This window comes from Candida margitis (assembly GCF_024628925.1).
Source record: "Candida margitis strain CBS 14175 chromosome Unknown scaffold30, whole genome shotgun sequence".
Taxonomy (NCBI): Eukaryota; Fungi; Ascomycota; class Pichiomycetes; order Serinales; family Debaryomycetaceae; genus Lodderomyces; species Lodderomyces margitis.
The window spans coordinates 15,762-43,000 of record NW_026261834.1 but is presented as its reverse complement, the minus strand read 5'-3'; the positions used below and the strand labels follow the sequence as shown (position 1 = coordinate 43,000).

The 27,239-nt window shown below is 40.9% G+C and overlaps 18 protein-coding genes across 18 annotated transcripts; 13 read left to right on the top strand and 5 right to left on the bottom strand. All coding sequences in view use genetic code 12, as the record gives it.

Moving 5' to 3' along the window:
• Positions 1-203: 203 nt before the first annotated feature.
• Positions 204-1,265, top strand: CTA26 (Cta26p; the record flags this gene model as incomplete). Its single annotated transcript, XM_051815727.1, has 1 exon — positions 204-1,265. The coding sequence occupies one exon, from the start codon at positions 204-206 to the stop codon at positions 1,263-1,265; it is 1,062 nt and encodes a 353-aa protein (XP_051670830.1).
• Positions 1,266-1,541: 276 nt separating this feature from the next.
• ATP16 (F1F0 ATP synthase subunit delta) lies at positions 1,542-2,027 on the top strand (the record flags this gene model as incomplete). The annotated part of the gene is made up of 1 exon (XM_051815726.1): positions 1,542-2,027. The coding sequence occupies one exon, from the start codon at positions 1,542-1,544 to the stop codon at positions 2,025-2,027; it is 486 nt and encodes a 161-aa protein (XP_051670829.1).
• A 655-nt stretch (positions 2,028-2,682) lies between these two features.
• Positions 2,683-3,786, top strand: XYL2 (L-iditol 2-dehydrogenase; the record flags this gene model as incomplete). Its single annotated transcript, XM_051815725.1, has 1 exon — positions 2,683-3,786. The coding sequence occupies one exon, from the start codon at positions 2,683-2,685 to the stop codon at positions 3,784-3,786; it is 1,104 nt and encodes a 367-aa protein (XP_051670828.1).
• A 113-nt stretch (positions 3,787-3,899) lies between these two features.
• On the top strand, positions 3,900-4,370 carry CANMA_003539 (mitochondrial 54S ribosomal protein mL59; the record flags this gene model as incomplete). Its single annotated transcript, XM_051815724.1, has 1 exon — positions 3,900-4,370. One exon carries the CDS (start codon positions 3,900-3,902, stop codon positions 4,368-4,370), a length of 471 nt encoding a protein of 156 aa, XP_051670827.1.
• A 102-nt stretch (positions 4,371-4,472) lies between these two features.
• CANMA_003538 (mRNA splicing protein) lies at positions 4,473-4,829 on the bottom strand (the record flags this gene model as incomplete). The annotated part of the gene is made up of 1 exon (XM_051815723.1): positions 4,473-4,829. One exon carries the CDS (start codon positions 4,827-4,829, stop codon positions 4,473-4,475), a length of 357 nt encoding a protein of 118 aa, XP_051670826.1.
• A 126-nt stretch (positions 4,830-4,955) lies between these two features.
• On the top strand, positions 4,956-6,026 carry CANMA_003537 (uncharacterized protein; the record flags this gene model as incomplete). Its single annotated transcript, XM_051815722.1, has 1 exon — positions 4,956-6,026. One exon carries the CDS (start codon positions 4,956-4,958, stop codon positions 6,024-6,026), a length of 1,071 nt encoding a protein of 356 aa, XP_051670825.1.
• Positions 6,027-6,217: 191 nt separating this feature from the next.
• On the top strand, positions 6,218-9,253 carry CANMA_003536 (uncharacterized protein; the record flags this gene model as incomplete). Its single annotated transcript, XM_051815721.1, has 1 exon — positions 6,218-9,253. The coding sequence occupies one exon, from the start codon at positions 6,218-6,220 to the stop codon at positions 9,251-9,253; it is 3,036 nt and encodes a 1,011-aa protein (XP_051670824.1).
• A 167-nt stretch (positions 9,254-9,420) lies between these two features.
• IAH1 (isoamyl acetate-hydrolyzing esterase) lies at positions 9,421-10,221 on the top strand (the record flags this gene model as incomplete). The annotated part of the gene is made up of 1 exon (XM_051815720.1): positions 9,421-10,221. The coding sequence occupies one exon, from the start codon at positions 9,421-9,423 to the stop codon at positions 10,219-10,221; it is 801 nt and encodes a 266-aa protein (XP_051670823.1).
• A 21-nt stretch (positions 10,222-10,242) lies between these two features.
• On the bottom strand, positions 10,243-11,874 carry CANMA_003534 (uncharacterized protein; the record flags this gene model as incomplete). Its single annotated transcript, XM_051815718.1, has 1 exon — positions 10,243-11,874. One exon carries the CDS (start codon positions 11,872-11,874, stop codon positions 10,243-10,245), a length of 1,632 nt encoding a protein of 543 aa, XP_051670822.1.
• Positions 11,875-13,100: 1,226 nt separating this feature from the next.
• Positions 13,101-14,369, top strand: PRO1 (glutamate 5-kinase; the record flags this gene model as incomplete). The annotated part of the gene is made up of 1 exon (XM_051815717.1): positions 13,101-14,369. The coding sequence occupies one exon, from the start codon at positions 13,101-13,103 to the stop codon at positions 14,367-14,369; it is 1,269 nt and encodes a 422-aa protein (XP_051670821.1).
• A 197-nt stretch (positions 14,370-14,566) lies between these two features.
• On the top strand, positions 14,567-17,068 carry CANMA_003532 (CORVET complex subunit; the record flags this gene model as incomplete). The annotated part of the gene is made up of 1 exon (XM_051815716.1): positions 14,567-17,068. The coding sequence occupies one exon, from the start codon at positions 14,567-14,569 to the stop codon at positions 17,066-17,068; it is 2,502 nt and encodes an 833-aa protein (XP_051670820.1).
• A 5-nt stretch (positions 17,069-17,073) lies between these two features.
• CANMA_003531 (4-hydroxybenzoate octaprenyltransferase) lies at positions 17,074-18,163 on the bottom strand (the record flags this gene model as incomplete). Its single annotated transcript, XM_051815715.1, has 2 exons — positions 17,074-17,159; positions 17,239-18,163. 2 exons carry the CDS (start codon positions 18,161-18,163, stop codon positions 17,074-17,076), a joined length of 1,011 nt encoding a protein of 336 aa, XP_051670819.1.
• Positions 18,164-18,249: 86 nt separating this feature from the next.
• Positions 18,250-18,663, bottom strand: CANMA_003530 (anaphase promoting complex subunit 11; the record flags this gene model as incomplete). Its single annotated transcript, XM_051815714.1, has 1 exon — positions 18,250-18,663. The coding sequence occupies one exon, from the start codon at positions 18,661-18,663 to the stop codon at positions 18,250-18,252; it is 414 nt and encodes a 137-aa protein (XP_051670818.1).
• A 120-nt stretch (positions 18,664-18,783) lies between these two features.
• CANMA_003529 (biotin--[acetyl-CoA-carboxylase] ligase) lies at positions 18,784-20,802 on the bottom strand (the record flags this gene model as incomplete). The annotated part of the gene is made up of 1 exon (XM_051815713.1): positions 18,784-20,802. The coding sequence occupies one exon, from the start codon at positions 20,800-20,802 to the stop codon at positions 18,784-18,786; it is 2,019 nt and encodes a 672-aa protein (XP_051670817.1).
• A 150-nt stretch (positions 20,803-20,952) lies between these two features.
• Positions 20,953-21,576, top strand: CANMA_003528 (uncharacterized protein; the record flags this gene model as incomplete). Its single annotated transcript, XM_051815712.1, has 1 exon — positions 20,953-21,576. One exon carries the CDS (start codon positions 20,953-20,955, stop codon positions 21,574-21,576), a length of 624 nt encoding a protein of 207 aa, XP_051670816.1.
• A 750-nt stretch (positions 21,577-22,326) lies between these two features.
• Positions 22,327-23,754, top strand: CANMA_003527 (uncharacterized protein; the record flags this gene model as incomplete). The annotated part of the gene is made up of 1 exon (XM_051815711.1): positions 22,327-23,754. One exon carries the CDS (start codon positions 22,327-22,329, stop codon positions 23,752-23,754), a length of 1,428 nt encoding a protein of 475 aa, XP_051670815.1.
• Positions 23,755-24,039: 285 nt separating this feature from the next.
• On the top strand, positions 24,040-25,347 carry LTV1 (Ltv1p; the record flags this gene model as incomplete). Its single annotated transcript, XM_051815710.1, has 1 exon — positions 24,040-25,347. One exon carries the CDS (start codon positions 24,040-24,042, stop codon positions 25,345-25,347), a length of 1,308 nt encoding a protein of 435 aa, XP_051670814.1.
• Positions 25,348-26,169: 822 nt separating this feature from the next.
• Positions 26,170-27,165, top strand: CKA1 (casein kinase 2 catalytic subunit; the record flags this gene model as incomplete). Its single annotated transcript, XM_051815709.1, has 1 exon — positions 26,170-27,165. One exon carries the CDS (start codon positions 26,170-26,172, stop codon positions 27,163-27,165), a length of 996 nt encoding a protein of 331 aa, XP_051670813.1.
• Positions 27,166-27,239: the final 74 nt, after the last annotated feature.

Genomic DNA, 27,239 nt, shown 5'->3' with positions numbered 1-27,239 from the left:
GCATGACCTCATTGTGGCTCCCATCTTGCCCTTTTATCCTCCTTACACACCCCTATCGATTCTGAAGTACGCTGAGGTGAACTCAATTTAGTTTGGACTGATTGCACTCTTTAAAAGTGCAGTGTCATTTTGCGACACAAGAAAAATAAAAGTGCGTCGGAGGTGATTGATTACACACCAGTCCAGCCCTTCACAAACTAACGATGTCAGCCAACCTACAGACCAAACTAGAAACATCCCTCAATGAGGTTCTAAAGACAGCGGGCTTTGTATTTGAAGTTATCAATAATAACAAGAAGCAGAGTGCCTTGATAACGGGTCCCAACAATCAATTAATACAGCCAACAATAATCAAGCAACTAACAAACCACATCAATGAATTTGATTCAATACTAGACGAAACGATCTTCAAGTTCAACGACGCAAAGTGGTGTATTGATACTATGATAGAGAACAAGCAAAAGCAAGAGGAGTTGAAGATCAAAGAGGAACTAGAAAGGCAGAAACGAGAAGCAGAGGCGAAGCGTTTGAAAGAAGAAATGGAAGCAAAAAAGAAGGCGGAAGAGGAGGCCGCTGCAAAAGCAAAATTAGAAGCCGAAGCTAGGTCAAAAGCAGAGTCAGAGGCAAAAGCACAGGCTGAGAAAGAAGCCGCTGAAATGGAACGACAGAGGAAGCAGGAGTTGGAAAAGAAAGAACGCGAAGAGGCGGAGGAGAGACAAAGGAAGGAGGCAGAAGAGAAAGCTCGACAAGAGCAGCAACATCAGCAATCCCTGAACCAAGTGCCGGATCAGTTTGAGAACTTTGATGATTTGATGGACTTTGATATGAATGATTTGGGACAAGATGAGAGGGGCAACATTGACGATCAGAATGACTTCTTGTCCTCCATGAATTACGATTCGTTGAACTTGAACATGCCCTTGGATGGTGCCAATAAAGTCGACAATAGTGTGTTTGATGACTTCAATATTGACGGCTTAGATACGGGTAAGCAGGACCAGCAAAATACGGCGACTGACAATACAGCAAAAGACGCCCAAGGTGACAAAGTCGAATCAGCACAAAACAAACCGCTTGAGAATGGAGATGACATGGATTTAGACATGAATAATTTATTGGGAAACGACGAACTGATATTAGACGGCTTGAATATGAGCTTACTAGAGGGCGGATTTGACGGTGGTGACGACACAAACAACACTAACAACGCTCAACTTGGCGACGAGTTTGACGTTGACAATTTTCTAAATCAATTTGGTAATTAGATGTGTAGAATTGTATACTTTTTGACGCACGATTAACTTTTGCTTTCCCCTTCCTTTTTCTTTTGTTTTCCACATCATTCCTCTTTAGGAAGTCTAGCCTGCCAATTATATTGAAGCATAGGAAAAAAGTACTGCATACAACCACCTTTATGTTTTTTCGCTTTTCGGTCAACCAATTGAAAAAAAAAAAGAGAAGAAAAGAAAAAACCAGCCCAACGTAAAGAGAGCCAACGTCAATTTCGTCCAGGATATACTACTACAGCTCGCACAGTCACAATGTTTAGACAATCTTTCCGTCAAGTTGCCAAACAATCTATATCGGCTGTTAGAAGAACTTACGCCACTGAAGCTGCACCATCTTCAGATGCTTTGAAATTGTCATTGGCATTACCTTTCCAAACTTTATACGCTGATTCAGAGGTGGAACAAGTAAACTTGCCTTCAGTCAATGGTGATTTGGGTATATTGGCCAACCATATTCCAATTGTTGAACAATTGAGACCGGGTTTGTTGGAAATCATTTCCAAAGGAGGCGAAACAGAACAATACTTTGTCAGTGGAGGTATTGCCATGGTACAACCAGGCAACAAGTTGACCATAAGTGCAATTGAGGCCTTTAAACCAGACCAAATTGATGCCAGTGCTGTCAAGAACTTGATTGCCGATGCACAAAAGAGAGCTGAATCGGGTGACGAAACCGTTGCCGCTGAAGCTAACATCGAGTTGGAGGTCTTGGAAGCTTTGCAACATGTTGCTAAATAGAGCATTTGGTAAGCATCAGTGCTGAATAGTTGCCTTGGCTCAGTAACCAAATCATGATAAATATTCCTGTATAGAAATTAAGAGAGGTCTGTTTATTAGTAATTTTTAAGTGTAAAGAATGTGAGGATGATTACTCACTCCGCATCTCATCTCTGGCTTCATATTGAATATGCTGGCATTTGTTTATTGAGTCACCGGGGCCCCACCGCGTTAGGTAAGACAAAGTCAGATATTCGGTGAAACTATGTTGTTCGGAGAAATTGTCAAATGTTTTTTTTTCTTTGCTATTGTTATGTATAACTTGACAAAAAGAAAAGAATGGGGTGATGGGGTAAATTGATTGATCTTCCCGAGTTGCACTCCCCACCAGACAATTCCAATTGTGATTCGATCTGTATCATATGTAGACCAAATTACTAGGGAGCAGACACAATATTACCATTCAAATGTTGGATTCTGCCGGGCGGGGGGGGGGGGGGGGGTGCAGTTCAATACAGAACAGATACTCGCGGGAAAGCAACCTGTGCACATCTAAGTTCTGTGTAACATTTATATTTCACCACTTATTATACCTATAAATAGAGTCAAACATTTCTACTTATTCACTGCTGGACAAAAGTTTCTCAACTATTCCCTTTATTCCTCAACAGCCAACATGCCAGACTCTCAACACGGTAATCCATCGTTGATGCTTAACAAGATCGACGATTTGTCGTTCGAAGACCTTTCAGTTCCACAAATCACGGAACCCTTAGATGTTATTGTCGAAGTTAAAAAGACTGGGATTTGCGGGTCAGATATTCACTACTATGCCCATGGTAAAATTGGTCAATTTGAATTGAGAAAGCCAATGGTCATGGGTCACGAATCCTCAGGTGTTGTCAGCAAAGTTGGACCTGGTGTTAAACATTTGAAAGTGGGTGACAGGGTTGCAATCGAGCCAGGTGTGCCATCAAGATACAGTGAGGAATACAAGTCTGGAAAGTATGAGTTGTGCCCATGCATGGTCTTTGCTGCTACTCCTCCAGTCAACCCGGACGATGAAAGTGCTCAAGGGACCTTGTGTAAATACTACAAGGCGCCAGCAGATTTCCTTTTCAAGTTACCTGACAGTGTTAGCTTGGAATTAGGTGCCATGGTTGAGCCATTAACCGTTGGTGTCCACGCCATCAAGTTAGTCAATTTGACATTTGGAGAAAACGTGGTTGTTTTTGGCGCTGGTCCTGTTGGGTTATTGGCAGCATCGGCAGCCAAGGTTTACGGAGCACAAAATGTCATGGTGGTTGACATTTTCGACGAAAAGTTGAAATTGGCAAAAGATATTGGTGCTGCTACACACGTATTTAACTCAAAAACCGGCGACTACAAGGATTTGCTCAAAGCTTTTGGTGGCATTAGGCCTGAGGTTGTTTTGGAATGTAGTGGAGCTGCTCCTTGTATCAAGTTGGCTATCCAGGTTGTTGCTGATGGAGGAAGAGTTGCCCAAATTGGTAATGCTGGGGGTGATGTTCCTTTCCCAATTATTGAGTTTGCTACCAGAGCCATTCGTTTATACGGAAGTTTTAGATACGGATATGGTGATTATGCCACCTCAATCAAAATCTTGGAAAAGAATTACGGCCAAGGAAAGGAGCACATTATAGTTGATTTTGAAAAGTTGATTACAAACAGATTTTCATTCAATGATGCTATTAAGGCTTATGACACTGTGAGAGAGGGCAAAGGCACTGTAAAGTGTATAATTGATGGTCCAGAATAGACGTATAGAGCTACCAATTGAAGTTATAATTTTCATTTTTTTTTTTTTCTTTCTTTCTTTCAATTTTTCATTTTTCAATTCTTTAAACCCCTGAAGCTCATTCACCAACGACCATGTCTCTCACAGCCAAGGAAGCATTCGCAAAGCTTCCACAGAAGCTACATAACTTTTTCATAAAATACCCACCAAGGCCCTTTTCTGAATATAAAAATGGTCCATCGGTGACGTCTGACCCGGAAAAGAATCCCTTTTTCCCTAATAAAAATACTGAAACAGGAAGATGGCATAGCTCGCTATACTCACGCCGAAGGTCAGCAGACTTGTTCAAGTTAGCTAAAAAGTTTGGCATACATGACCTTTTACCTCCAACGCCAAGGAAGTTCCATGAAGACAAGTACGTCAACAAGAAATGGATGCAAGGAATGGTTCAACCAGCCGGCAGAGCTGACCAGGCTGAGTTGGAAGAGAAGTTCAAAAAGAGGGAGGAAGCTATTAAGAATATGGACAAGACTATCGCCAAAGCAAGACCTGGCTATAAGAAGTTGTTGAAGAAGAGAGAACAAAGAAAGCCGACATGGTTTTAGAATATTTTGTATATAGAAAGAAGAGCTCGGCATAGCCGTGGAATCTTCAACCCGAAACCAATTATAAACTTAACTAATGCAAAAGCAAAATTGTCTTCTGCTCTAACGCCCCCTGCCTCTTCCTCTACCTCTACCTCTCAACCCGCCTCGTTTGACGGGTTTTGCACTTGGACCAGCCCCATGACCCTTTATCTTTGTTTGTGCTTTCTCCAACACACTGTCGATATTCAAATCCTCAGGTAGCAAAATCTGTCTTATCTGGTTTCCTCTTACATTGATGTACTGTAACAAGATTGGATCTTGGTACTTTTGTTGTAGCTTGACATTCTTTAAATTTAGATTCATCAGTGGTGTGCACGACAAAAGCGTCCCATTTATAATATTTCCATTCTTCAATTCAACCGTAACAGGTTGGTTTGTGGAGTTGGGTATGTTCATCAAAAACCGTACCAATTTCATCTCGTGTGGTCTTTGCAGAGCAAGTCTTTCTTCAACTCTGCAACAACTTTTCTTCATTTTAAAGTTTTTTTTTTTATGTTCAAAAATAAGTGTCAAAAGCTCAACGCCACGTCAGATTAGACCAAGATGACTAACGCATTGCTAGAGAATATAAAAAGCATTCCACCAGTGACTCGGTTTTTCACTATATCCACCGTGTTAGCATGCTTGGGGGTCACTACATTTTCAGCATTTCCTTCATTGTACATCAATCTTGGCGAGCTATTGAAGGAGTATGCATTGGTTCGAGCTGTGGTTCGTCGCGGGCTGTACTTTGACATTTTCAAAGTTGTTGCCACTACTGTTTTGGGATGGTACAGGTTTGTCACCTCGTTTATGGTTCCACCTGGTATCATGTCTCCCAACCGAATCAACGCCTTATTCGATACTTATTTCTTCTACACCTTTTCCAATCACTTGGAGGCCCATGAAGGTAAATTCAAGGGAAACTTTCCTGACTACTTGTGGTTTATCATATTGTGCGGCTCGTGCATACAAGTGTCTAATCTAGCGTTGGAGGCCATCACTGGTAACTACTCACTGGCAACGTATTTTCCACATGAAAACTTATTAGCGTGTTTGACTTATGTTTGGTCGAGAAGTTTAAAGAATGCAAGGATCAACTTGCTAGGTCTAATTCCCATCAAGGCATATTACTTGCCTTTGGGTAATTTAACTGTGAAGCTTATTCTTGGTGGACCGGTGTCACTTATCGATACTTTAGTTGGGATTATAAGTGGGTACTTGTACCTTTGTGTGCAGCTGAACACCATGCCGATTTACAACTTGTTGCCGGGAGCTTATGGAATGTCAAAGAAAAAGAGAAACGATGAAGGTAGAAGGGTCGGAATGACTCACGTTGATACTCCATCACATTTTGGTGGGTTTCAGGCTGACTATATTGATGATAGCATATATGACAAGGGTTACCTAAAGGCTCCTCAGTGGTTGTACAATCTCTTATCATACCCCAATAATACGTCTGTGAGGACTACAGCATTTACACCTGGTGTTGGCGCTTCCAACAGGGTGACAACGTCTTTCTCAAGAAATCAACCTCAGAGAGAAGTAACACCGACTGGTAGCACCACGGGATATTCCTGGTTTGGTGGAAGTGGAACGGCATTCAAAGGCAAAGGACACAGGTTGGGTGATTAATTAGCTACTTTGTATAGTAAAAGAAATACATCACTTTACAATGTGTGTACTTGACCCTCGTGCGTTGAGATAAAGTCCCGCAAGAAGAGAAAAAAGAGAAAAGTGTGGGAATAAATTATATGCGGGCATGGACAATGCACGACGAAAAGCTGTCCATACATTTAGAACAGAGATAGCTTTTGCATTAGACAATGTCCACACCAATTGCTTCAGGACTGTCGAAGCCAAATCCCCGAAGAGCGCTCAGCGAAGATCAACGAGATCCTGGTTCCTCGACAGTGCTGCTTGCTGGAAGCATTTCGAGAAACAGGTCAACGAGTGTACAGAGACGAAAATCGAAGCCGTCATTAAAGAAACATGGCAGTGTTAGCCACCCTAAATTGATATATTCAGTTGATGATGATATTAATGAACAAGCCGATGAAAACGGTGAGAGACCTAGTGGAGAGGAGCAAGATCCCAAGAATAAGAACGACAAGGACTACCTTGAAGGATATAACGACGCATTGAGAGCCTTTCAGCAGCGGAAAAACAGCAAGAGTCCCATGAGACTGTATCAAGATATTTCTGATAGAACACCGTTACGGACACCATTAAGGACACCAGACGAATTGGCGGATATTGAGTCCGTGATTGCCAGAGACTTGCACGAGGCCGAACAAAATATTCGGAGATTAAAGGCAACGGATCCGAAACGATTTGGAAGTACTGATAAGCTAGACTTGGAAGAAGACATCCAAGGCGAAGATAATGATGTTAATGGCGAAGATGGAGATGGTGCCGGAGACGCTGATGAAAACGGGTCAATACATTCAAACTCATCCACCGAGTCCTTGAATTTAAAAGATAGGCAAAATGCCATTAATGAAACCCACCCTTTTGGTATAAAAATCTGGAAACCGTCCTTGTATAAGAAAAAGAGATCAGTGGCTACAAGAGCCGACGAGGATATTCATGATTTTGATCCACGACGCCCCACCTCGTCGAGAATTTTTTGGGGTGTAAGGCTTACTAATTTGATGTGGAGTTTAACAGCAGGTTTGTTGATATACGTGTCTTGCCTAATTGGTGCTTTGTTTGTGTTTGTATTTTCTGGCTTTGCCATAGGTTCGGGGCTGAGATTATACGTGAGAGCGTTCTTGAGATTGGGGAGGTATTGGCTCTACCCTTTTGGAAAATTTGTTCTCTTGAACAAGGATAAGAATTATATGGATGAGGACCAGTTGGAGGGGAGAACTCTTAATGAGTTTCACCAATGGAGATTGCAAGAAGAAGGAAGGCTATTTTTTGCACCGCCACGACGTTACACTGGCTCCGCGGAAGAGTCGACACCGCTAATGAAAGATCACAGGGGAAGGCCCTTGAGGGATGCCTACAATTCGTTGGCCGTAGACAACGAACAGAGTGAGCAGCATCCAGATGGTGATGCATATGACAACGATGAGAGTAATGATATCAAGGTCAGATTTTTTGGACGTGGGGATTGGACTGCGGGAAGAATCGCATTTTATTTGTACTTTTATGTCATAGTGCAGCCGATTTCCTACTTTTTTGGTTTCCTAAGCTGGTTGATTGTCTTTACCATTCCAATGGCCAATATCACATCAACATTGAACGATCATGTGAGGCGTCACCCATTGGCGTTGGACTTTGAAATGGAAAAGGCATATTACAAAAGAAGAGAAAAGGATCCATCGTTGAAGAAAAAGAAGCAGATGATATTGTTGTGTACTTATAGGTGTTGCGGATGGCATTACTATAAATACACTATTGATGGTACAAACATCTTTTTCATCAATTTGCTTTTTATGGTTTTGTTTGTCATTGTCGATTTCTATTTCTTAAAGGAATCTTTGCATTGGAAGTCCTTCTTGACTGATTCAAACACCATCTTTTGTTTATGTTTATTCTCGATTATTCCCTTGGCCTACTTTATTGGACAAGCAGTGGCTTCAATTTCAGCACAATCTTCGATGGGTGTTGGTGCTGTCATAAATGCATTCTTTTCAACTATTGTCGAGATTTTCCTTTACTGCGTTGCTTTGAACCAATCCAAAGGCAAATTGGTCGAGGGTTCTATGATTGGCTCTATCCTTGGTGGTGTTTTGCTTCTTCCTGGTTTGTCCATGTGTGGAGGGGCATTAAAGCGTAAAACGCAGAGATACAACCCGCGCTCTGCTGGTGTCTCTTCAACAATGTTGCTATTTGCTATGGTTACAATGTTTGCTCCATCATTGTTTTACCAGATTTACGGTTCTTATGAAATTAAATGCAATGGGTGTGATGAAGGAAGCGGAATTGATGACTGCACAAAGTGCCGGTTTACTCAGCCATCGTTTACATTGGATCCTTTGTATTATAAAGTGATTAAACCATTCTCACTCATCGTTGCCATTGCATTGTTTGCGGCGTATGTTTGTGGGTTATTCTTCACCTTGAGAACACACGCGTCGTTAATCTGGGCAACAAACTCGCACGAAGCAGTGAAGAAAGAGGAACATCTGAGAATGCCAAGCCTGGCAAGTATAGCAGGTTTGGATCAAGGCAAGCGGCTGGAGTCTCAGCAAAGGTTGTCAGTCGTGCCACCGCGTAACCTAGATAGACGATCTGTTGACAGCATAATTTCCGCTTCTGAAGCTGACGTGACCAAGGAAGCGAAGGAGGATGCTGAAGAAGGAGGAGGGCATGATGCGCCCAACTGGTCGAAAAAGAAGTCAACGATAATTTTATTAGGCGCCACTGTCTTGTATGCCATCATTGCCGAAATTCTTGTTGATAATGTCGACTCAATTCTTGCTGATTTCCCTATCGATCCGAAATTTTTGGGATTGACCATATTTGCGTTAGTTCCGAACACGACTGAGTTTCTTAACGCCATTTCTTTTGCCATCGGTGGGAACGTGGCATTGTCGATGGAGATTGGTAGTGCTTATGCGTTGCAAGTGGTTTTAATACAAATTCCTAGCCTCGTGGTCTATTCCGTTTTGAAAGATTTTGTCAATGTTGAGCAGATATTTTCCCTTGTGTTTCCACGCTGGGACATCATTGCAACATTGATATCAATTTATTTATTCACTTACATCTACGCTGAAGGCAAGTCTAACTATTTTAAAGGTGTGATTTTGATTTTGATATACCTAGTAGTGATGATCGGGTTTTGGTTCAATGGTATCATAGACGGGTTAGATGATGGTTTGGGGGATTATCTGGTGTTGTGGATCCATTGAGCTATTTGCATTTACGGTGAATTTCGTATTTAGTGTTTGTAAGTAATTTAAATTGTCAGCCTGTTAGAGGAGGCTCTTTCTCCCTCGCGTGTTTTTTTTTGTATCAGTGAAGTTAGACGCAAATTTGAAAACTGCACAAACGAGTAATGGCTTCGACTTAAAACCCCATGAATATCGACAAATTGATCTTGTTTGGTGACTCGATCACGCAGTACAGTAACCAAATTGTGGACGGGTTTGCACTACAACCTGAACTACAGGATTTGTACATTAGACGATTAGACATTCTCAATCGTGGCTTTAGCGGATATAATTCAGAACACGCTAGGTTGATTCTTCCCAAAATCCTCGAAGCAGAGTTGAATGAGTCAAAGAACAATGTGAAAGTGATGACCATATTTTTTGGCACCAATGATGGTTTTGTTGGTATAAATTCCATCCAGCCAGTAGAGTTACCAAGGTACAAAGAAAACATAGCATTCTTGGTTAAACTAGCACTAGAGAACAACGTGAAACCAATTGTGGTTGGACCTAGCTTGCATGATCCTAAAATTGGAGCTGAGTGTTTTGAGTACCTACAGGAGCAGGAAGCCGTGACGTGTGAGAGATATTTGCATTATTCAGAAGCAGCAAAAAGTGTTTGCCTAGAGTTCAAGGTTCCGTTTATTGATTTATGGGAAGGGTTTAGAAAAGATGGTGGCTGGACTAAGGAGCAGTTGTTTGCTATTAGAAAAGATTCTCCTCATGGGGAGGTTCCCTCATTGGGCGCCTACTTGTGCGATGGAATTCACTTTACCTCCAGAGCGTACAAGATATTGTTTAGAGCTATTGTAAAAGCGATTGAGCAAAACTATCCCGAGTATTTACCCCAAAATTTGCCTTATAAACTAGCGTACTGGAGAGATATAGACCACACAGATTTAGATTCCATCTTCAAGGAAAAGGAAGGCAAAGATAGCATATATTAGCATTATAGATCTATATAATTTTCAATCAGAGTCTAGCTCGATTGAAGTGCTACTCTCCTCAACATCTTTCTCTCTTGCTGCTCTTTTCTCATCTCTGATACTCAAAATGTGCACTACTAGTGTCAAGATTAGCCCAACGGAAGCCAAAGTTGCTGTGTATGTAAATCCAATAAAATATTCAGGCTTGTCATTGGTGTTCCAAACAAGGATAGGAACCCAAGCACCAGTCACATACGCCAACGTATTTGTAACAACAACAACAAAATTTCTCTTCAAATCGTCGGCAAATAGTAACCGATTGACCCAGGAGAAGATAAATGGCTGACCCCACATTGTGGGCACACCAACCAAGAAGTATGAAAACCAGTGTAATCCTATTGGAATGCTCCAGGATGCAAGTAACGCACATCCTATAACCAAGCAAACGAAATAGGCATTGACAAACCACACATTCTTCCTTCCACCTAAAATGTCATTCACATAAGCAAAGCATATTGTTACAACTATGGCAATTGCACTTAGGATCGATGGCCACGTGTTATACACACTTGAAGGCTTGTTCAAGTAGTTTTTCATAAAGGACTGAAAAGTCGGTTGGCTATTTGCAGCACAGCTATTATTGTAGCACAAGAATAGCAAGGGAAATACGTAGATGTGCCAGGTGTTGAAGAATGACTTGATCTTTTGCCAAGTGAAAGGCTGCCTCGTGTTGAGTTGAGCTCCTATTAACCGTCTTCTTTCCAATCCAACCAACTTGTCCTCATCAGTAAAGTAAAATGCGTCTGTTGTCAGTGGCGTGTTTGGATCAACAAGCATAGTGTATAAGCCAATAGGGAAACTGATTATTGCATCAAATACAAACATCCACTTAAAAGGCGGTAAACTTGAGTGTTTAAATCTCTTAATAATAGCTTCCTGTAAAAGCGGACTGATTATTCCTGCAAGTCCTGAACTAATTGCAAAGTAGGACGACCGTTTCAGTAACTCTGGTGTACCGTAGTTAGATCCCAACAAGTACTCCAAAGCAGGGAAATAGCCCGATTCTAAAAACCCAATGAAAAAACGCAACGCATACATTCCTTTGATGTTGGCTGGCGGGACCGTAATCATCAACAAGGTCAAGATCAGCCAAAGTATCTCTAACCCACCGAGATAAAACCTGGCAGATATCCTATGTAAAATCATATTGGATGGAATTTGGCCAATGATGTACCCAACTGTGAATAAAGTAACCATGTAGTTGTACTGGTTATTGTTCATGCTGTAGTATTCTTCCATCCCGTTCACATATGCTGTGGTTACATTGGACTGGTTTAAATTCTTGATAAAGTAACCCAAACATGATGAAGTTAACAAGAAGAAGTCCAACTTGATTAAATACTTTTGCTCCTTGGGGTGTTTCCCAGTTCCATCCCAAAGCAACTTCTTGATCTTAAAACTTAACGAGTTGTTTCTTTGTCTGATTTCTTCTGCAGTCAAAGGGGAACTAGAAATGTCAATGTATTGTGAAGGGATCTCTTTTTGTGAGATACTGACATCGTTATCCTTGGTTGGGTTCAAGGGGTTGTTTGAAAATTGTGATGAATTTGACGAGACCGTCGCGAGTCTGCCCACCTCCTCTTTTGCTAAGATTAAATTCTTTAAGTTGACCATATCGGATTTGCAACCGCTGTCAAAATTTCTCTTGGCAAGTACTCAAACAGGAGTGGATTTTGAATTGTGAAAATACAGTCCCTTTTTATAAACGCATATAAAGTTCTATACAGTCCAAGATCCTTAGTAGTAAATTCAAAGGCGGTGTCTTTGCTAATTTGAAACAATCATCATTGTTTAGCACCAAGTGTGGAAAATTAATTGCAAATGGATTAACTGTGGCGTACTCCTTTTTATTAACTTATTATTGCACACAAAATTAAAATATTAGCAATACACTACCTAGGGAACTGATTTGTCATCAAGATGCAATTACTGTCCACAGGGTGTTGGGTTATGAGATATCCATGCATTAATGTTATCTATCTTTGAAGAAGGGAGGGGGGGATGTCTATTTTGCTGGAAGCGATAATTGTGGCGCTCGATCTCATTAAAAAATGAAGCGAGAAACCAAGCCGCACCGAAGATAATGATGGAAGTACTCTACCGTAGGACCTCTCTGGTAAATACAAGATAGTTTCTTCTTCTGTGCTGCATTAGATTGAGACTTTCATTATCGCCCAATTGTATGAACTCTATGAAAAAGCTGTTATATCGTAATTTTTAACAATTCATACCTCCTCAAAATAGTGTGTGTGTGTGTGTGTGTGTGTGTGTGTAGGGGGGGGGGGGGGGTAGGTGCTTTACACTGTTGGCGATCAGAACTACCTAGTATTGTCAGAGACAAGAAGCTTCTCCTAAACATGCGATTATTTCACGTATACTTATCTAAATTTCGCAACTGTGGTTGCAAAAAAAAAAGAAACTAGGCAATAGCTTTATACGAAGTAGGCACAATGGAATCAGCTCACCTCCTTTTAGAAAACACTTATCTTAACCTCATTTGCTTGACTAGATTTGTATAATAATAGCCATTAAGATCCTGATCCTTGTGTTCCGAAAGTGGCTACATTTCAATAATTATGTGCACCTGAATTTGACCGAATACCGTTGATACGTGTGAAATGAGTGCTTGGTATTCCCCTCACATATTTGGCTAATATAACCAGATCACAGCCACTCTTTTCTAAAACGTTTAACCATTTCTTTTCCTTTGTTCGATTAAATGGAGTGAAATTAAGAAGCGGCCCGGTTTCATTACCGGTAGCGCGATCTTCAAATGAGTCAATCTGAAAATTTTCGGATCACTTGAGAGTAAAGCACGTTCTATACCTAACAGTTCAAAAATGAGCACACTGGACAGTAAAAAGCAGTTTACTATTGTCGTGAAAATTGGGTCGTCATCCTTGGTTGATGCTGTCACCAGGGAGCCCAGAATTGCAAACATGGCCCTCATTGTCGAAACCATTACCAAACTTCGTCGTCAAGGACACAGGATTATCATAGTGTCATCAGGAGCTATTGCATTCGGCATGAAAGTAATGCGTTTGGAGAAGAAACCATCTAAACTATCTGCTGTACAAGCGTTAGCCTCCATTGGACAGGGCAGATTGATAGGCTTGTTTAATGATATGTTTCGACAAATGGATCAGACTACAGCACAAATCTTGATAACAAGGAACGATATAGTGGATTACACTCAGTACAAGAATGCTCAAAATACAATCAACGAATTGCTAGAATTGGGCGTGATCCCAATTGTCAATGAAAACGACACCTTATCCGTTTCCGAGATCAAGTTTGGCGACAATGACACTCTATCTGCTATAACTGCAGGTATGATCCATGCGGACTACTTGTTCCTCATGACAGACGTTGAATGTTTGTACAGTGATAACCCAAGGACGAACCCAAACGCAGAACCTATTTTGGTAGTTGACAATATTGACGATTTGAATGTGAGCACAAATGACGAGGCCGGAGCAGGCTCCAATGTTGGGACGGGTGGAATGACGACCAAATTGATTGCCGCCGGTCTCGCCACCAATGTTGGTGTTACTACAATCATCACTTTATCTACTCAACCGCATTATATTCTCGACATTGTTGCTCATATCCAGTCTCAAAGGGAGGGAATTAGCATTGCAGAGCAACGAGATATTTTGCAAAGAGACATCGCAAACAAAATAATCCCATTACATACAAGGTTCCTTAGTTTACCCCAGGATAGTCAAATCAAATCAGACAAACGATTCTGGATTCTTCATGGCTTGAAAACCAAAGGGGCATTAATTATAGACGAAGGATGTTTTACTGCTCTTACAAGGAGAGATAGGGCAGGTCTTTTACCTGCCGGGGTTATCGATGTTGTGGGAAACTTCCATGAAAATGAATGTGTCTCGATAAAGGTTGTTGCAGATAGAACCAAGTTGTCCAGTCAAGATATGGTTGAGGTTGGTCACTGTCGTGTTAATTACACTGCCAATGAAATAAGAATGATCAAGGGTCATAGAAGCAACCAGATAGAGTCTATTTTGGGGTATGCCGATAGTGAATACGTTGCCCATAGAGACAACTTAGCCTTCCCACCGGTTACCCCTTCCTCCTCAAACTAAACCCTGTAGTGACATGATGGCGTACCCATGTGTATATAATGATGTATATCAAAGAAGAAACTGCCACTGGGACTATGTCCCGCCTGCACATAAATTATAGCGCACACTTTTTTGTTCGACAAAAAGCTAACACTTCAGTCCCCAAAACCTTCTTTAATCACATTGATGAGCTGTGTGTGAAAAAAATTCACTCATTCATGATCCCTCATATCACAGAGCCCTTGATAGATGAATTACCTGTAAAGGAAAACGAACGCATTTCTGCTGTTGCGGCTCACGATCGAAATATTTATATTGGAACTTCAAAAGGTAACTTATTCCATTATCATTTGTTTGAAGATGCGATCCAATACTTGCAAATCACTCTGCTTTCCGTTGGAAACAAGGAGGTGACGCAATTGGTAACGTCTTCAGCCTTGCAAAAGTTGTTTCTTGTAATCGATGGTACACTTTTGGTGTTTCTGCTTCCAGAGCTCAGCCCATTTTCTGCCAGGCAGTTGAAAAATATACGACACATATGCCTAATGGAAGATGGGGTTTCAATCATGCTCATAAAACCATCAGGCATCCAACTAATTCAGCTTTCTGATAAATCGTGGAAATTATTGCGAGAGTTCAAGCATGAAGGGATCATACTGGGAACGGCTCCCCTCAACAACTTGATTTTGCTAGCGAATGGAGAATCTTATGAAGTACTAGATATGAGCTCAGGAGAGACCATCCCTCTATTTGATTACAAGTCAGACACTGATGTTCCTCCATTTATTGTACTTTTTAGTACACCCGACTCGAAAGAATACTTGCTCACGGTTGCTTCAGACGAAAACACCTCCATTGCACAATTCGTTGATACATCTGGAGATGTAACCAGAGGTACATTAACATGGTTGAATCACGGCTACCCTCGGGGTGGTGTTACTATTGATTGGCCGTATGCGTTTGCCATGTTTAAAAGTTCGATAGTAGTGTCTTCTTTGCAATCGCTAGACACTGTATTAGTAATGGATATTGACAATGCAAGCCTCCCACAGACACTGGAAAACAACGGCAACGCTGGAAAACATTCATGTGACTTTCGTATCCAGAAAATCAACGTTTTCTTTCAAGACAAGTCAACAGAGGAAGTGACTGGCCAGCCAATCGAACTGAGCTCTTCTATGGTTGTGTTTAGCGAGAAAACATTATATGTTATTCATCAAGATAATGAAATAACTGTTGCTAATAGGGCCTTTCATGAGGCGATGGAGTCAAATGATTTTAAACACTTTTTTGCTGTGGCTCATGGTGATCTGCCATACGTGCACATTCTAAGAACTATGGCTGCTTTTTTAACTGAGCAGGAACCGGTAGAGCTACTAACTGAGAGAAAAGATGGTCGGTTGATTATAGAACCTAACTTGGCGCTTCGTTTATTGGGCTACGAATACCCTTTCTTTATGTATCCTGGATTGAATGAAATTCTAGATATGTGGGACTTTAAAGATGACGATATGGCCAAGAGGTACTTACAGAAATTGAAGCTCAATGACATGAGCTCCGAAATAAGACTATTGAGCTACAAGTTTGTTCCAGAAAATGATCTTGATTCGTTGATTGCTGCAGACAAGTGGACTTTTTCTGGAAATGACAAATCAGTAATAGAAATATTGATTGAAAGGAGCCAAACAGCAAAGGCCTCACGCATCTATCAAATGATTCCAGAACTGCCAGAACTCGTATCTGCTTATAAGGATTTTTTATTCCAGCACTTACAGGTCAGCCTTGTTGACGATGCATTAACCTTTTTAGCCAAAGAACACCTTGAGGAGAAAGATTACAGCAAATTGATTTTGGAAATCATAAAGTTAAACAAAGACAAGGGGTACGCCTTTATGCGAAAATCTACAATGTACCGCGAAATCAATCAAAAAATTTTGAACGAATTATCAGATGACCTGAAGGGAGAAAAGGACTATGCTTTATTACGGATTGAGCTACTTGAATCCTCATTTGCTGAAAATGGTGCATTAAGAGGTGAATTATTGGGGTTAATCTTCACTACGTTAACTGCATTATATGATGATGATATAAAGGAAATTTTCAAAAAGCTACACGACGAGTACAAGGAGATGAACAATCTTTCCAAATACAAGTGGCCCAAAATATCCTGGGTTAACTTTTTAGCTTTCGCTAAGGAACAAAAAAACCAAACGTTTATTGAATTATATCTCAAGTCGTTCGAGTTAGTTGGGCTGGACGACAAGCGCTTAGAGGGGGCGCTCTTTGCTTACCATAAACTTTACACAAAACAAGACATTCAGGGGTTGCTTGATTTTGGTGACTACTCTACAGCAGAAAGGCTAGCTTTGGGTGAGCGCGCAGCACAACGAAAGCGATACTACAAGTGGGAAACTGTAAACCAGACAGGGGTCAATAACGAAAGTCTTTTAGTTATTTTCAAGTACTACTTGGGGTTATATGAACGAGATCAGCCTGTGGAGCCAGCAATCCAGCACTTTGTTGAAAGTTATGCCAAAAATATATCACCAACGGTTATCATCAAGCTACTACCGGACCAATTTCCATTAGCGAATTTGACAAACTTCCTAAAAGAGTCACTCGTTGGCTTACAATTCAAGTCGCGAGAGGAAGTAATGACCAAGTCAATAATCAAATCGGAAATAGCTAGAACTAAACATTTAATAAAAGATTTTCTATAGAAAGCCTAATAGAAGTAAAACATAGTCAAATAGGATTCCGTACCAAAAGATGAATCCAGTTTGGATGTTGGACGTGAATGCACTCCAACAGCTTTTTTCATCATCAAGATTAGCGTTGACTATTTGCTTGTACAACCTTGTAATGGCTATGGCTCCTCCAATGTAAAAACCAGGACCCATTGAGTTCATGACTCCTGCCATGGTGTAAAACCCTGCCTGTGCAACCGTCAAGCCTTTGAGGATTGGTTTAGTTTTGTCACCCCATGCCAATGCTGTCGACTTGATGCCAGCTTTAATGTCATATTTTTTATCTTGATGGGCGTAAATTGTATCGTACGTCAAACACCATAACCAATTAGAGATGAATAGAGGCACCCCCACCCACAAATTCAAAGGAGCTCCTACCGCTGGAAAGCCCAAAAGACAGCCCCAACTAAAACAAATCGACAATATAACTTGTGGATAGTAGGTAAATCTCTTAAACAAGGGGTAAGCAAAAACAAACGGTAAGGAAAATGCTCCCAAGTAGAAACACTCCCAGGGTAAGCTCAATAGAATACCCAAGCCTGCAAAACATTGCACACCAAGCCATGCAACAGCTTGTAGGACTGTCACTCTTCCACTGGTGATTGGCCTCTCCATGGTCCTTGCTACTTGGTTATCTAAATTCCTGTCCCAAATATCATTGATAGTACATCCTGCACCTCTCATAATAAGTGCACCTGCTGAGAACAATCCAATTGCACTAAGTGTCGTAGTAATTGGAGCCGCTATGGAATATGCAGCCATAGTTATTCCCCAATAAGAAGGTATCAACAACAACCAGGTACCAACAGGCTTTTCCAACCTCATTAGTTCAAGGTACGGTATCCACTTTTCGGGAAGATTTTTAAGCCAACCCAATTTTGCTTCTCTGGTAAGCCGTGCGAGTTCAAGTTCTTGCGGGGTGAATTTAGACCTTGCAAGTTCAAGTTGAGCTTGGTGGGTGTTTGGGTGTTTCACATTGGAGCTATTCAATTGAGACCAAACAGAACATGTGGTAAAAAGCCTTCTTGAAGCTGGTGCTCTAAGAGGGGAAAATAAACGAACGGACATGGTGATGTTGATCAAAGATGAAAAGTTGAAGCTGATATTTTTTTTTCTCTTTATTTTTCTTCTTAACTTTGTGCGTTGACGATTGGTTAACCATCAAAAGCTTCAAACTCCTGTTCGTTATTTGGCAGTAGTCTTTCCCTCATCACTTTGTGCCCGTCAATCAATGTTTTTAAGTTGGAATACTCCTCCAGCGAGCCGTCCATAACTGGTTTGAAGGTAAATATCTGTCTACACATAGGGCACAATCCCTTTGACGACTCTTGCTCAAGCCATTTCAATATGCAGTGTAAATGAAAGTTGTGAGTGCATCCATCTCCTAGTATAATGGGACAGTCGTCACCGGGGTACTTGCACGTGGGACATGCACCATCAAAAGAGACACGACAAATTCCACATAGCTCCTCGATGTACCCACTGTTGTTCCCATTGTTGGAAAGAGACGAAGATAAATCCCAATGCCAGGTGCAGTACCCCTTCCATTCAAGTACAGACACCTTCATTTGAAAAGCTGGTGGGGCGGTGGTGTTGTTCGTTGTCAAGAATGTGTGTGAATATTTCCAATAGATTTTATTTTCTTTTTTTTTTTTTGTTTTTGCAACGCAAGATTTTACAATCTAAATCTATGTATGCTTCTTATACACGAGGCCTTTAAAAATATCAAACGAGTTACCATCAGGTTGCAAGTGCAATATCTCATGATTCTTTTCATCTTCAGCAACTAGCAAACCATACTCAGGGGTTATACCCTTGATGGTACAAGTTCTAGACTCCCCATGGTCACCAGAAACAACTACTCTTTGATCAGAGTGGAACCATCTCTTGTAATACAATGGCAAGAACGGACGCAAGCCGGACTTTTTGAATACCGAGTAGAATTGGTCCATGGTGAATACAAGTTTTGCTAATAAAAGTTCAGGCTCGTATGGTGATAACGTAGAGTGTCCCTTGCTCTTTCTTATATCGTTTAGCTTACTCAACACTAGATTCAAAGATGTCGTGGGCGCATCATTAGATACATTCACCCCTCCTCCCCAAACCAAGTTGAACTGGCCATCGATATATTGCGAGTTTATCAACGCGCCAGATACCTTGACGTATTTTTCGTCATCCCCATCAACTGTAGACCCTACTTGGTGATTCAAGCTATCAAAATACTCTGGTTTCAAGATGAAAATATCATTGGGCCACTTGAGGCGCACCGGCATATCCTCGTAGCCGACGCCTTCTCCAGAAATGTTACTTCCGTAGCCTAAAATAGCCTCAATGAGAGCTAATCCACACAAATATTGCAAAGTTACCACGGACGAGGAAGCCAGTTGCGATTTGGGTATTCTGAACAATATAGAGGTAGCTAGTACGCCACGAGGGTTGATCCAGACATTGCCGCCTCTGCCTCGACCTGAAACTTGAGTGGATGCTGTCAAAGTGAATCCATTGGGGAGGTATTGCAACCAATGCGGGTTCTTTTCAAGAATAGTGCTAGTCGACGTGATCACTTCGGAGTAGCCAAGTATACTTCCAAATTCTGTGACAGCATCTTTTGATAATTGGCGAAGGTTATCAAAGTACTTTTGCAAGTTAAAGTACGGTGTCATTTTACCAGTGGGTATATTTCCCGAGGTGATGAAATTTACATGCTTGGGCAATTTTGTTGGATCCGGTTCATCATTGTCCTCTTGCGCCTCATCCTCGTGATTTTGAGGATGAGATTCATCTTGAAAGATAAATGTATCATTGTCATCCTTGAAAGCGCCATTTTTGATTTCCAAGTTCTCTTTGAGTTTTGAGTATAAGTTGTAAACTTTTCCTGAAAATGGAGAAGCAATGTACATGGGGGTAACTTTCGGAGTTGTATCTTCCACATCTTCACTAACGCGAAGTCCTAATTTTCTCAACAACTCTCTCATGAATATCTTCCTTCCCTGGTCATGTTCTTTGATCTTGTTTACAACAGGCTCAAACTCCTTTTCAACATCTTTGAACAATGCCGGTGAAAATTCGGGATGTGGCCCCGTTAAGATAACACCACCTTTGCCAAGTTTTCTGTATATAATAGCAGCTTGGTCCTGGTCATCAACGTCTGTCTTGTCATCGTATCTCGCTAAGACTTCGACATCCTTGAATCTCGAAGTATCAATAAATACACCCCCGCCGTTGTAGTAAGTGTAAACGTGTTCCGGAGCATGAGGTAAAGCATGGGTATTGACCAGTAGTTTCGAGGCCCTCGCACCAAGATGCAGTTCATATTTGAATCCTTTAAAGGCGCACCCTCTGCACGTCCCAGGGTAAAATGCAAGTTCTCGGGAACCTGATACTTCCAATGGTCCTCCAACGTCAAATTCGCACCTCTCTGACGAGTAATATCCACCTGCACAAAATCCAATAAATTTCCCTCCATCTTTGACATATTTTTTAATCTTTCTGTTTCCATCGCCATTCAAGAGCTGGCAATACGGTAAATCGGCCCCACCAGGGATCACCAACATTGATGTCTTTCTCATCCATGGTTCAGTTAGCAAAACAGTGTCGCTGACAGGGAGAACTGCATAATATTTCGATAAGTGGAGTCGCAATGAGTCAAGGCAATGCTTGACACTCTCTGTAGTGGTTCCAGGACCTGAGTACACCAAGACATTCATTTGATTGGATGTAGGAAAAAACCGACCCCAACAAAAAAAAAAAAAAAGAAAAGGCGAAAACCAGAAGAAAAACAAAGTTGACAACTTTATATACCAGTGAAAATAAAAGTTTCAATTTTTTCGTGACTCTGAGTCATCTTACCAGTGCCAATGATACAAGACCAGAAGAAGTTAAAGCTAGATCCCAAGCCAGGATTTGTGATAAAAACCAAGATACTAGAATCTAGGAACAGCTCGCAGGTTTTCACAAAAGTTTTTATCAACATTTGCCACGATCCACAGGTACCGAAGCCATCGATTGCCTTTGAGCCTGAAGTCGTGTTCCCCATGATCATTGACAACCAATGGGAGATCCCCATTGTGGTATCCATTGTCAAAGATTCCAAAGATAAGAAAGGGTTTCCATCGTTGGTTTACGACTGTTGTATCAACGATGAGTGTTTTCGTTGGTGCCAGATTAGCAAAGATTTGAAGCTTATTTTGATAGAGTGGTGTATTGAATCTGTCGAGATGGTTAATTCAGTTACCTTAGAGAGGGAGTACAGCATTCCCAAAATGTTAACCAAAGGTGAATTGACCCAAACCGAGTTGACGCAGGAAGAGTTGAGTGATTTGGGTTTCAAGAAGCTACACGACTTGGAACAAAACGAGACACTAGGCGTAATTGAAGAACTTAAACTAGAAGGTGACAACGAGGAAGAGGAAAATCTACCGGACTTGTTTAATATAGGTGGAGAGGGCGCCCCTAAAAAGTCGTTGATTGAGGAAATCTAGTACAGGGGGGAGGCGACAAGAGTGTAGGTTGAACTGTATTTTCATTCATGTCGTTGTTTGCTGGAGTAGTAGAAGACATTGCTGAACACTAATTGACTTTAGTATTATTATTCTTAAACCCTCTACAAATTAAACACAACTTCAAGGGAAACATGCTAAAACTGTAGTATACCCATCACAAAGAGAGTGTTCTCCCCCAAAGTTAGAAACCCAAGCTGTGAGATGTAAAAACTGTCATGTGTGGGTTCACCTAAACCTCAATCGTGAAAGATGTATAGATACGGTTTTACCTATTTGGGTATACACTTGCGCTTTCTTTTTTTTTTTCCCAACAAAGTATCAAATGCTTCCCGAGTGGTGAGGAGCAATCACCTTAGATAAATTAACTTGTCTAGCCTTTCTTGGATTCATAGATGTATATACCTATATGCTTCCTTTAGGCATGATTTGGTTGGCTGTAAAAGATCAAGTTGCTTTTAGAGCTAACTCCTCACATTTGTTTCTTCATTGATGGCACAGATTAGGGTCGTGAATGCGCTTTGTGGCTTACTATAGGTCGAATTGATTTTTAGACCATTGTTTACTAATAAGGTTGGAGAGCGCAACGCACAGGTTTCTAGTAACACCCCAAGCGGAATTTAGTCAAGAGACACCCGCTGGGGCCAATATATATATATATATATATATGTGTGTGTGTGTCATATTTCACTCTAACACTTGCATGTAGCATAATATTTGCTATATTTTTCAATGCATTCGGAAGAATCATTATTAAACGGTGGGTTTGAAACCTATAGCTCCATAGATGCAATAGACGACAGCAAAACACACACATACCTTAGTGAGCTAAACCATTTACTTCGGGGATCTGCACCTCTTGCGGTCACATTTGTCCTACAGTACTTCACTTCATTAACATCGACTATTTCGGCAGGAAAACTTGGTGCTGCGGAATTGGCTGCATGCTCCTTAGCTGTTTCCACCTTTAATGTCACTGGGTTGGCCGTATTTCAGGGCATAGTAACAAGTTTGGACACACTCTGTTCTCAATCCTATGGGTCGGGCAATATTCATGGAGTAGGTTTGTATTTTCAAAGATGCACTTTAATCATGTTTTCGGTGATGATTCCGTTAACTGTCTTTTGGTGCAATTCGGGATTTGTGTTGGGATATTTCATTGACGACCCGAGTTTGGTGAGCATGTCACAGACATTTCTCAGATGGCATACCATTGGCATCCCTGGGCTAATCTTTTTCGAATCCGGAAAACGTTTCTTGCAAGCCCAGCACATATTTCACGCTGGTACATATGTTTTGGCTTTAGCGGTGCCATTGAACCTCCTACTAAACTGGATCCTTGTTTGGAACAAAGGTACGAGCGTAGGCTTTGTTGGTATACCCATTGCTATCGCCATAACATATTGGAGCATTTCTTTGTTGATCCTTGCGTATGTCGTTTTCATTGATGGTATGAAATGCTGGGGCGGGCTCAGCAAACAAGCTTTAGTCAACTGGCTGGCCATGCTCAGACTAGCAGTTCCAGGGGTTGTCATGGTAATTGCTGAATTTGTTGCATTCGAGATTTCCATTTTTTTGGCAGCAAAGTTTGGTACCGAGGCCATTGCCGCGCAGTCAATTGCTTCCAACTTGGCAGCTTTCTTATTCCAGATACCGTTTGCCTACTCCGTCGTTATAAGCACAAGAATAGGACACTACATTGGAATGGGTAACATCGCAGGAGCCAAGCTTGACTGTCAAATATTCTTCACTTCTGCGCCATTTGTTGGAGTTGCCAACTTTTGCATTTTCTATTTTGGAAGATTTGCTTTGGCTAAGCTTTTTACTACTGATGAACAAATCTTGCGAATTGCCGCTGGATTAAATGTTTTAGCAGGTATTAATCAATTGGCAGATGCTTTCAATGTGTTGGGTACTGGCGTTTTGAGGGGTCAAGGACGGCAGACAATAGGATCCATACTAAATTCAATAGCGTTCTACTTGATCGCAATTCCTTTGGGATATGTCTTGGCTTTTGACTTGCACTTTGGATTGAGTGGACTTTGGTATGGGTTGATTTTGGGTGTTGTATTTCTAGCTGCAGGACAGTGTGTTGCAATCTATGTAAGCGATTGGAGCTCGATAGTTGTTGTGTCGCAAAAGATGCACGATGGAGCTTAATTTGGGGGAAAAGTTCCCAACGAACAGAGCTTGTGCAATTTCTTCTGTCGTTCTATAGGTAGTACAATGTATGTCCAATTATTAGCAGGTGGTACAGTTATCCTTATTTATCTCTCTCCAAGCCCAACGAATATACATGTATATATTAAACATCTCCCAAATGGTTGCAAATGTGTAGAAAGGAACAAAAAAAAAAAAAAAAAAAAAAAAAAAAAAAATAAAAGGTTCCTTCGAAATGCTCATCTCACATACCACTATCAACTTCATAACCTAGACCACCCAACAATGGTGAAGAAATTTGACAAGAAAAATGCGACCACTTATAACGTCGTTCATCGTGCCCATGATGATGCCCGATTTTTTGACGATAATGCCAGTAATGTTTTAGTGCCAACAGCACAGTCTCAGAAGAACAAGGTTAGCTCCACTTCAGGGAAGAAGGTATTCTCTACACATGAACTCGAAGCAAAGTTAAGAGACCAGGTTAGGGAAAACGAAGGATTGGCAGCACAGTACGGTATTACATTTGATGACTCGAAATATGATTACATGCAACATTTGAAGCCCATAGGGAATTCTGACGGTGTATTCATTCTGGCAAAGGACCGGGACCAGCAAAGGCGACAGGAAAAGCTAGATTTAGAACAACTATTGAAGGATCAGTTACCGTCTACTGAAAAGCGTAAAGTGACCAAAGATTTGAATCAAAGTATTCCAGATGAATTAAAGGGGTTTAACCCAAATATGGACCCTAGACTAAGGGAGGTTCTTGAAGCATTAGAAGATGAGGCATATATAGAAGAAGTTAAGCATAAAAAGAATAATGTGGATGTGGATGACGATGAGGAATACGATGACGATATCTTTGCTGACTTGTTAAGGTCGGGGCAAGCCGAAGAGGATGAATATGACTACTACGACGAAGACGAAGATTATGGGGACGATTACGACGAGTGGGATTTGGACAACTACGAAGATGAGTACGATGCAAAGTATGACGAGCATCCAGAAGAAATATTGGGCCAAGAGGGAGTTAACGAAGACTGGCAGCGAGATTTCATGAAATTCAAAAAAGAAAGCAAGAATAAAGAGAATACGTGGGATTCGGATGATGAGTTTGACGAAGAAAGTGAAGCTGGCGAAGATAAAGAGGAAGAGGAAGATGAAGATGAAGGTGATAATGTCGGAGAACTACCCGATATGAAGTCGAAGTTTTCCAAATCCAACACCAAATTGAGGAAGAAGAAAGGAGCAATGACTGATACCTCATCATTTTCAATGTCCTCTTCCGCTTTATTCCGTTCTGAAGGTCTTTCGCTACTCGATGATAGGTATGAACAATTGAATAAGAAGTATAACAGAGATGACACCAAAGAGCGAGACCAAAAACCGTTTGATATGGGAACTGAGAGGAACGATTTTGCAGGGTTGGTTGATGATTTCTTGGAAAACTACGAGTTGGAAAGTGGCGGAAGAAAATTAACCAAAAAGGATACAGAGAGGGCCAAGTTGCAGGAAGCAGCTAGTTCGGTATCCAGGGGTAAAGCCGGAAGGAAGTTAGACTCTTCGTTTGCGGGTATGAAAATCAATTAGAATTGTCGCGTTTATGGTATAGTTTTCAATAAATATTCAAGCTTGGAATGACGTTTTATGAGAGGGGCCAAAGAGCCCATGGTGTATATTCTTTAAGCATATAAGCAGCTGGTTTAAATTATTTGAATCTGTGGGATTGCATAGGCATATTAGGATGTAGTAGTAAAAAAAATGCACGACACACGCAAAACGCTCGCGACTTTAGGGAGAGACAAAAAAAGAAGAAGCAAAAAATCAAAAAGAAAAAAAAAAGAGAAAAAATTATCAAAAGGAAATAGGCTATATAACCATCACACATTTGTTTCACAGTAGCAATACACCGGTTTCCCATCCATACTCACATACCTGTGATTATCCTATTATCGTAAAAAACCCTCAAGTTGGCGAAATAGTAGCCCCAGAGGACCTGATTGTGAATACGTTTCTACACCACACAATTGCATTTCGGATTGATACACCCGATTGATACATCCATCATTCCTATCACTAACCTTTTGCGCCGTACAACAGAGAATCACGTTAAAGAAAAACGGGAAGCACAAAAAAAGACTTGAAATCACACCGCAGAACTGCAATTACAAATTTGGTTTTCCAATTAGTTAAAGAGGCAAACACAACCGCTCTAGATACATATTTACAGTGCCTTTGTTAAAACTTTCACGAACCCGTGTCAAGTTGATATCTAAAACCTTAATTGTCGTCTCAATTTTCATTTTGCTATTGACAACTATTAGACTGCCATCAAATTTACTAGGTTTTACATCCCCCATAACAAACTACTTTAGTCGTGATAATTCATCTCCCCAAGCAAAGAGTAACAATATGATTTCATCAAATAGCATATCCAGAGTTTATGCCGAAGTGTTAGCCTCGAAGCCACAGTCGTACTGGGATTATGATGATCTCAACATTAAATGGAATCCCCAAGAAAATTACGAAATTATCAAAAAGTTGGGAAGGGGTAAATATTCAGAAGTATTTTTGGGAATAGATCTTGTAAAGGGAGAGAAGGTGGTTATCAAAGTCTTGAAGCCAGTCAAGAGAAAAAAAATCAAAAGAGAAATTTCAATTTTGAAAAACTTGGTTGACGGCCCCAATGTGGTGGCATTGTTGGATGTTGTGAGAGAGCCACAACTGAAAACACCGGGACTAATCTTTGAAAATATCAACAACATAGATTTCCGGACGTTGTATCCCACATTCACCGATTATGACATCAGATTCTACATGTTCGAACTATTAAAGGCATTGGACTATTCTCATTCAATGGGAATTATGCACAGAGATGTCAAACCACACAATGTTATGATTGATCATGAGCAAAAAAAATTGCGATTAATCGATTGGGGTTTGGCGGAATATTATCATCCAGGGACGGAATACAATGTTAGAGTGGCATCACGTTACTTTAAGGGCCCTGAATTGCTAGTTGACTACAGGTTGTATGACTACTCGCTAGATCTTTGGTCATTTGGATGCATGTTGGCATCAATGGTATTCATGAAGGAGCCCTTTTTCCATGGCAAATCAAATACTGATCAGTTGGTACAGATTGTTCGTGTTTTGGGATCCAGCAACTTAAACAAGTACTTGGACAAGTACAACTTGACTTTGGGAGATGAATATGAAGATATTGGGTTTTACAACAGGAGACCCTGGGAACGCTTTATTAATGAAAACAACCAACATCTTGTTTCCAACGAATTTTTGGATATCATTGACAAGTTGTTGAGGTATGATCATCAAGAAAGATTGACTGCTAAAGAAGCTATGCAACACCCCTATTTTGACCCAGTGAGAAGTGTTTCCCAACTGTAAACTCTGGTAGTTATGTTGCTTGCAAATTTTAGAGTGCTTCCCCTAATATTATGAATTACCTTGAAAAGCTATTG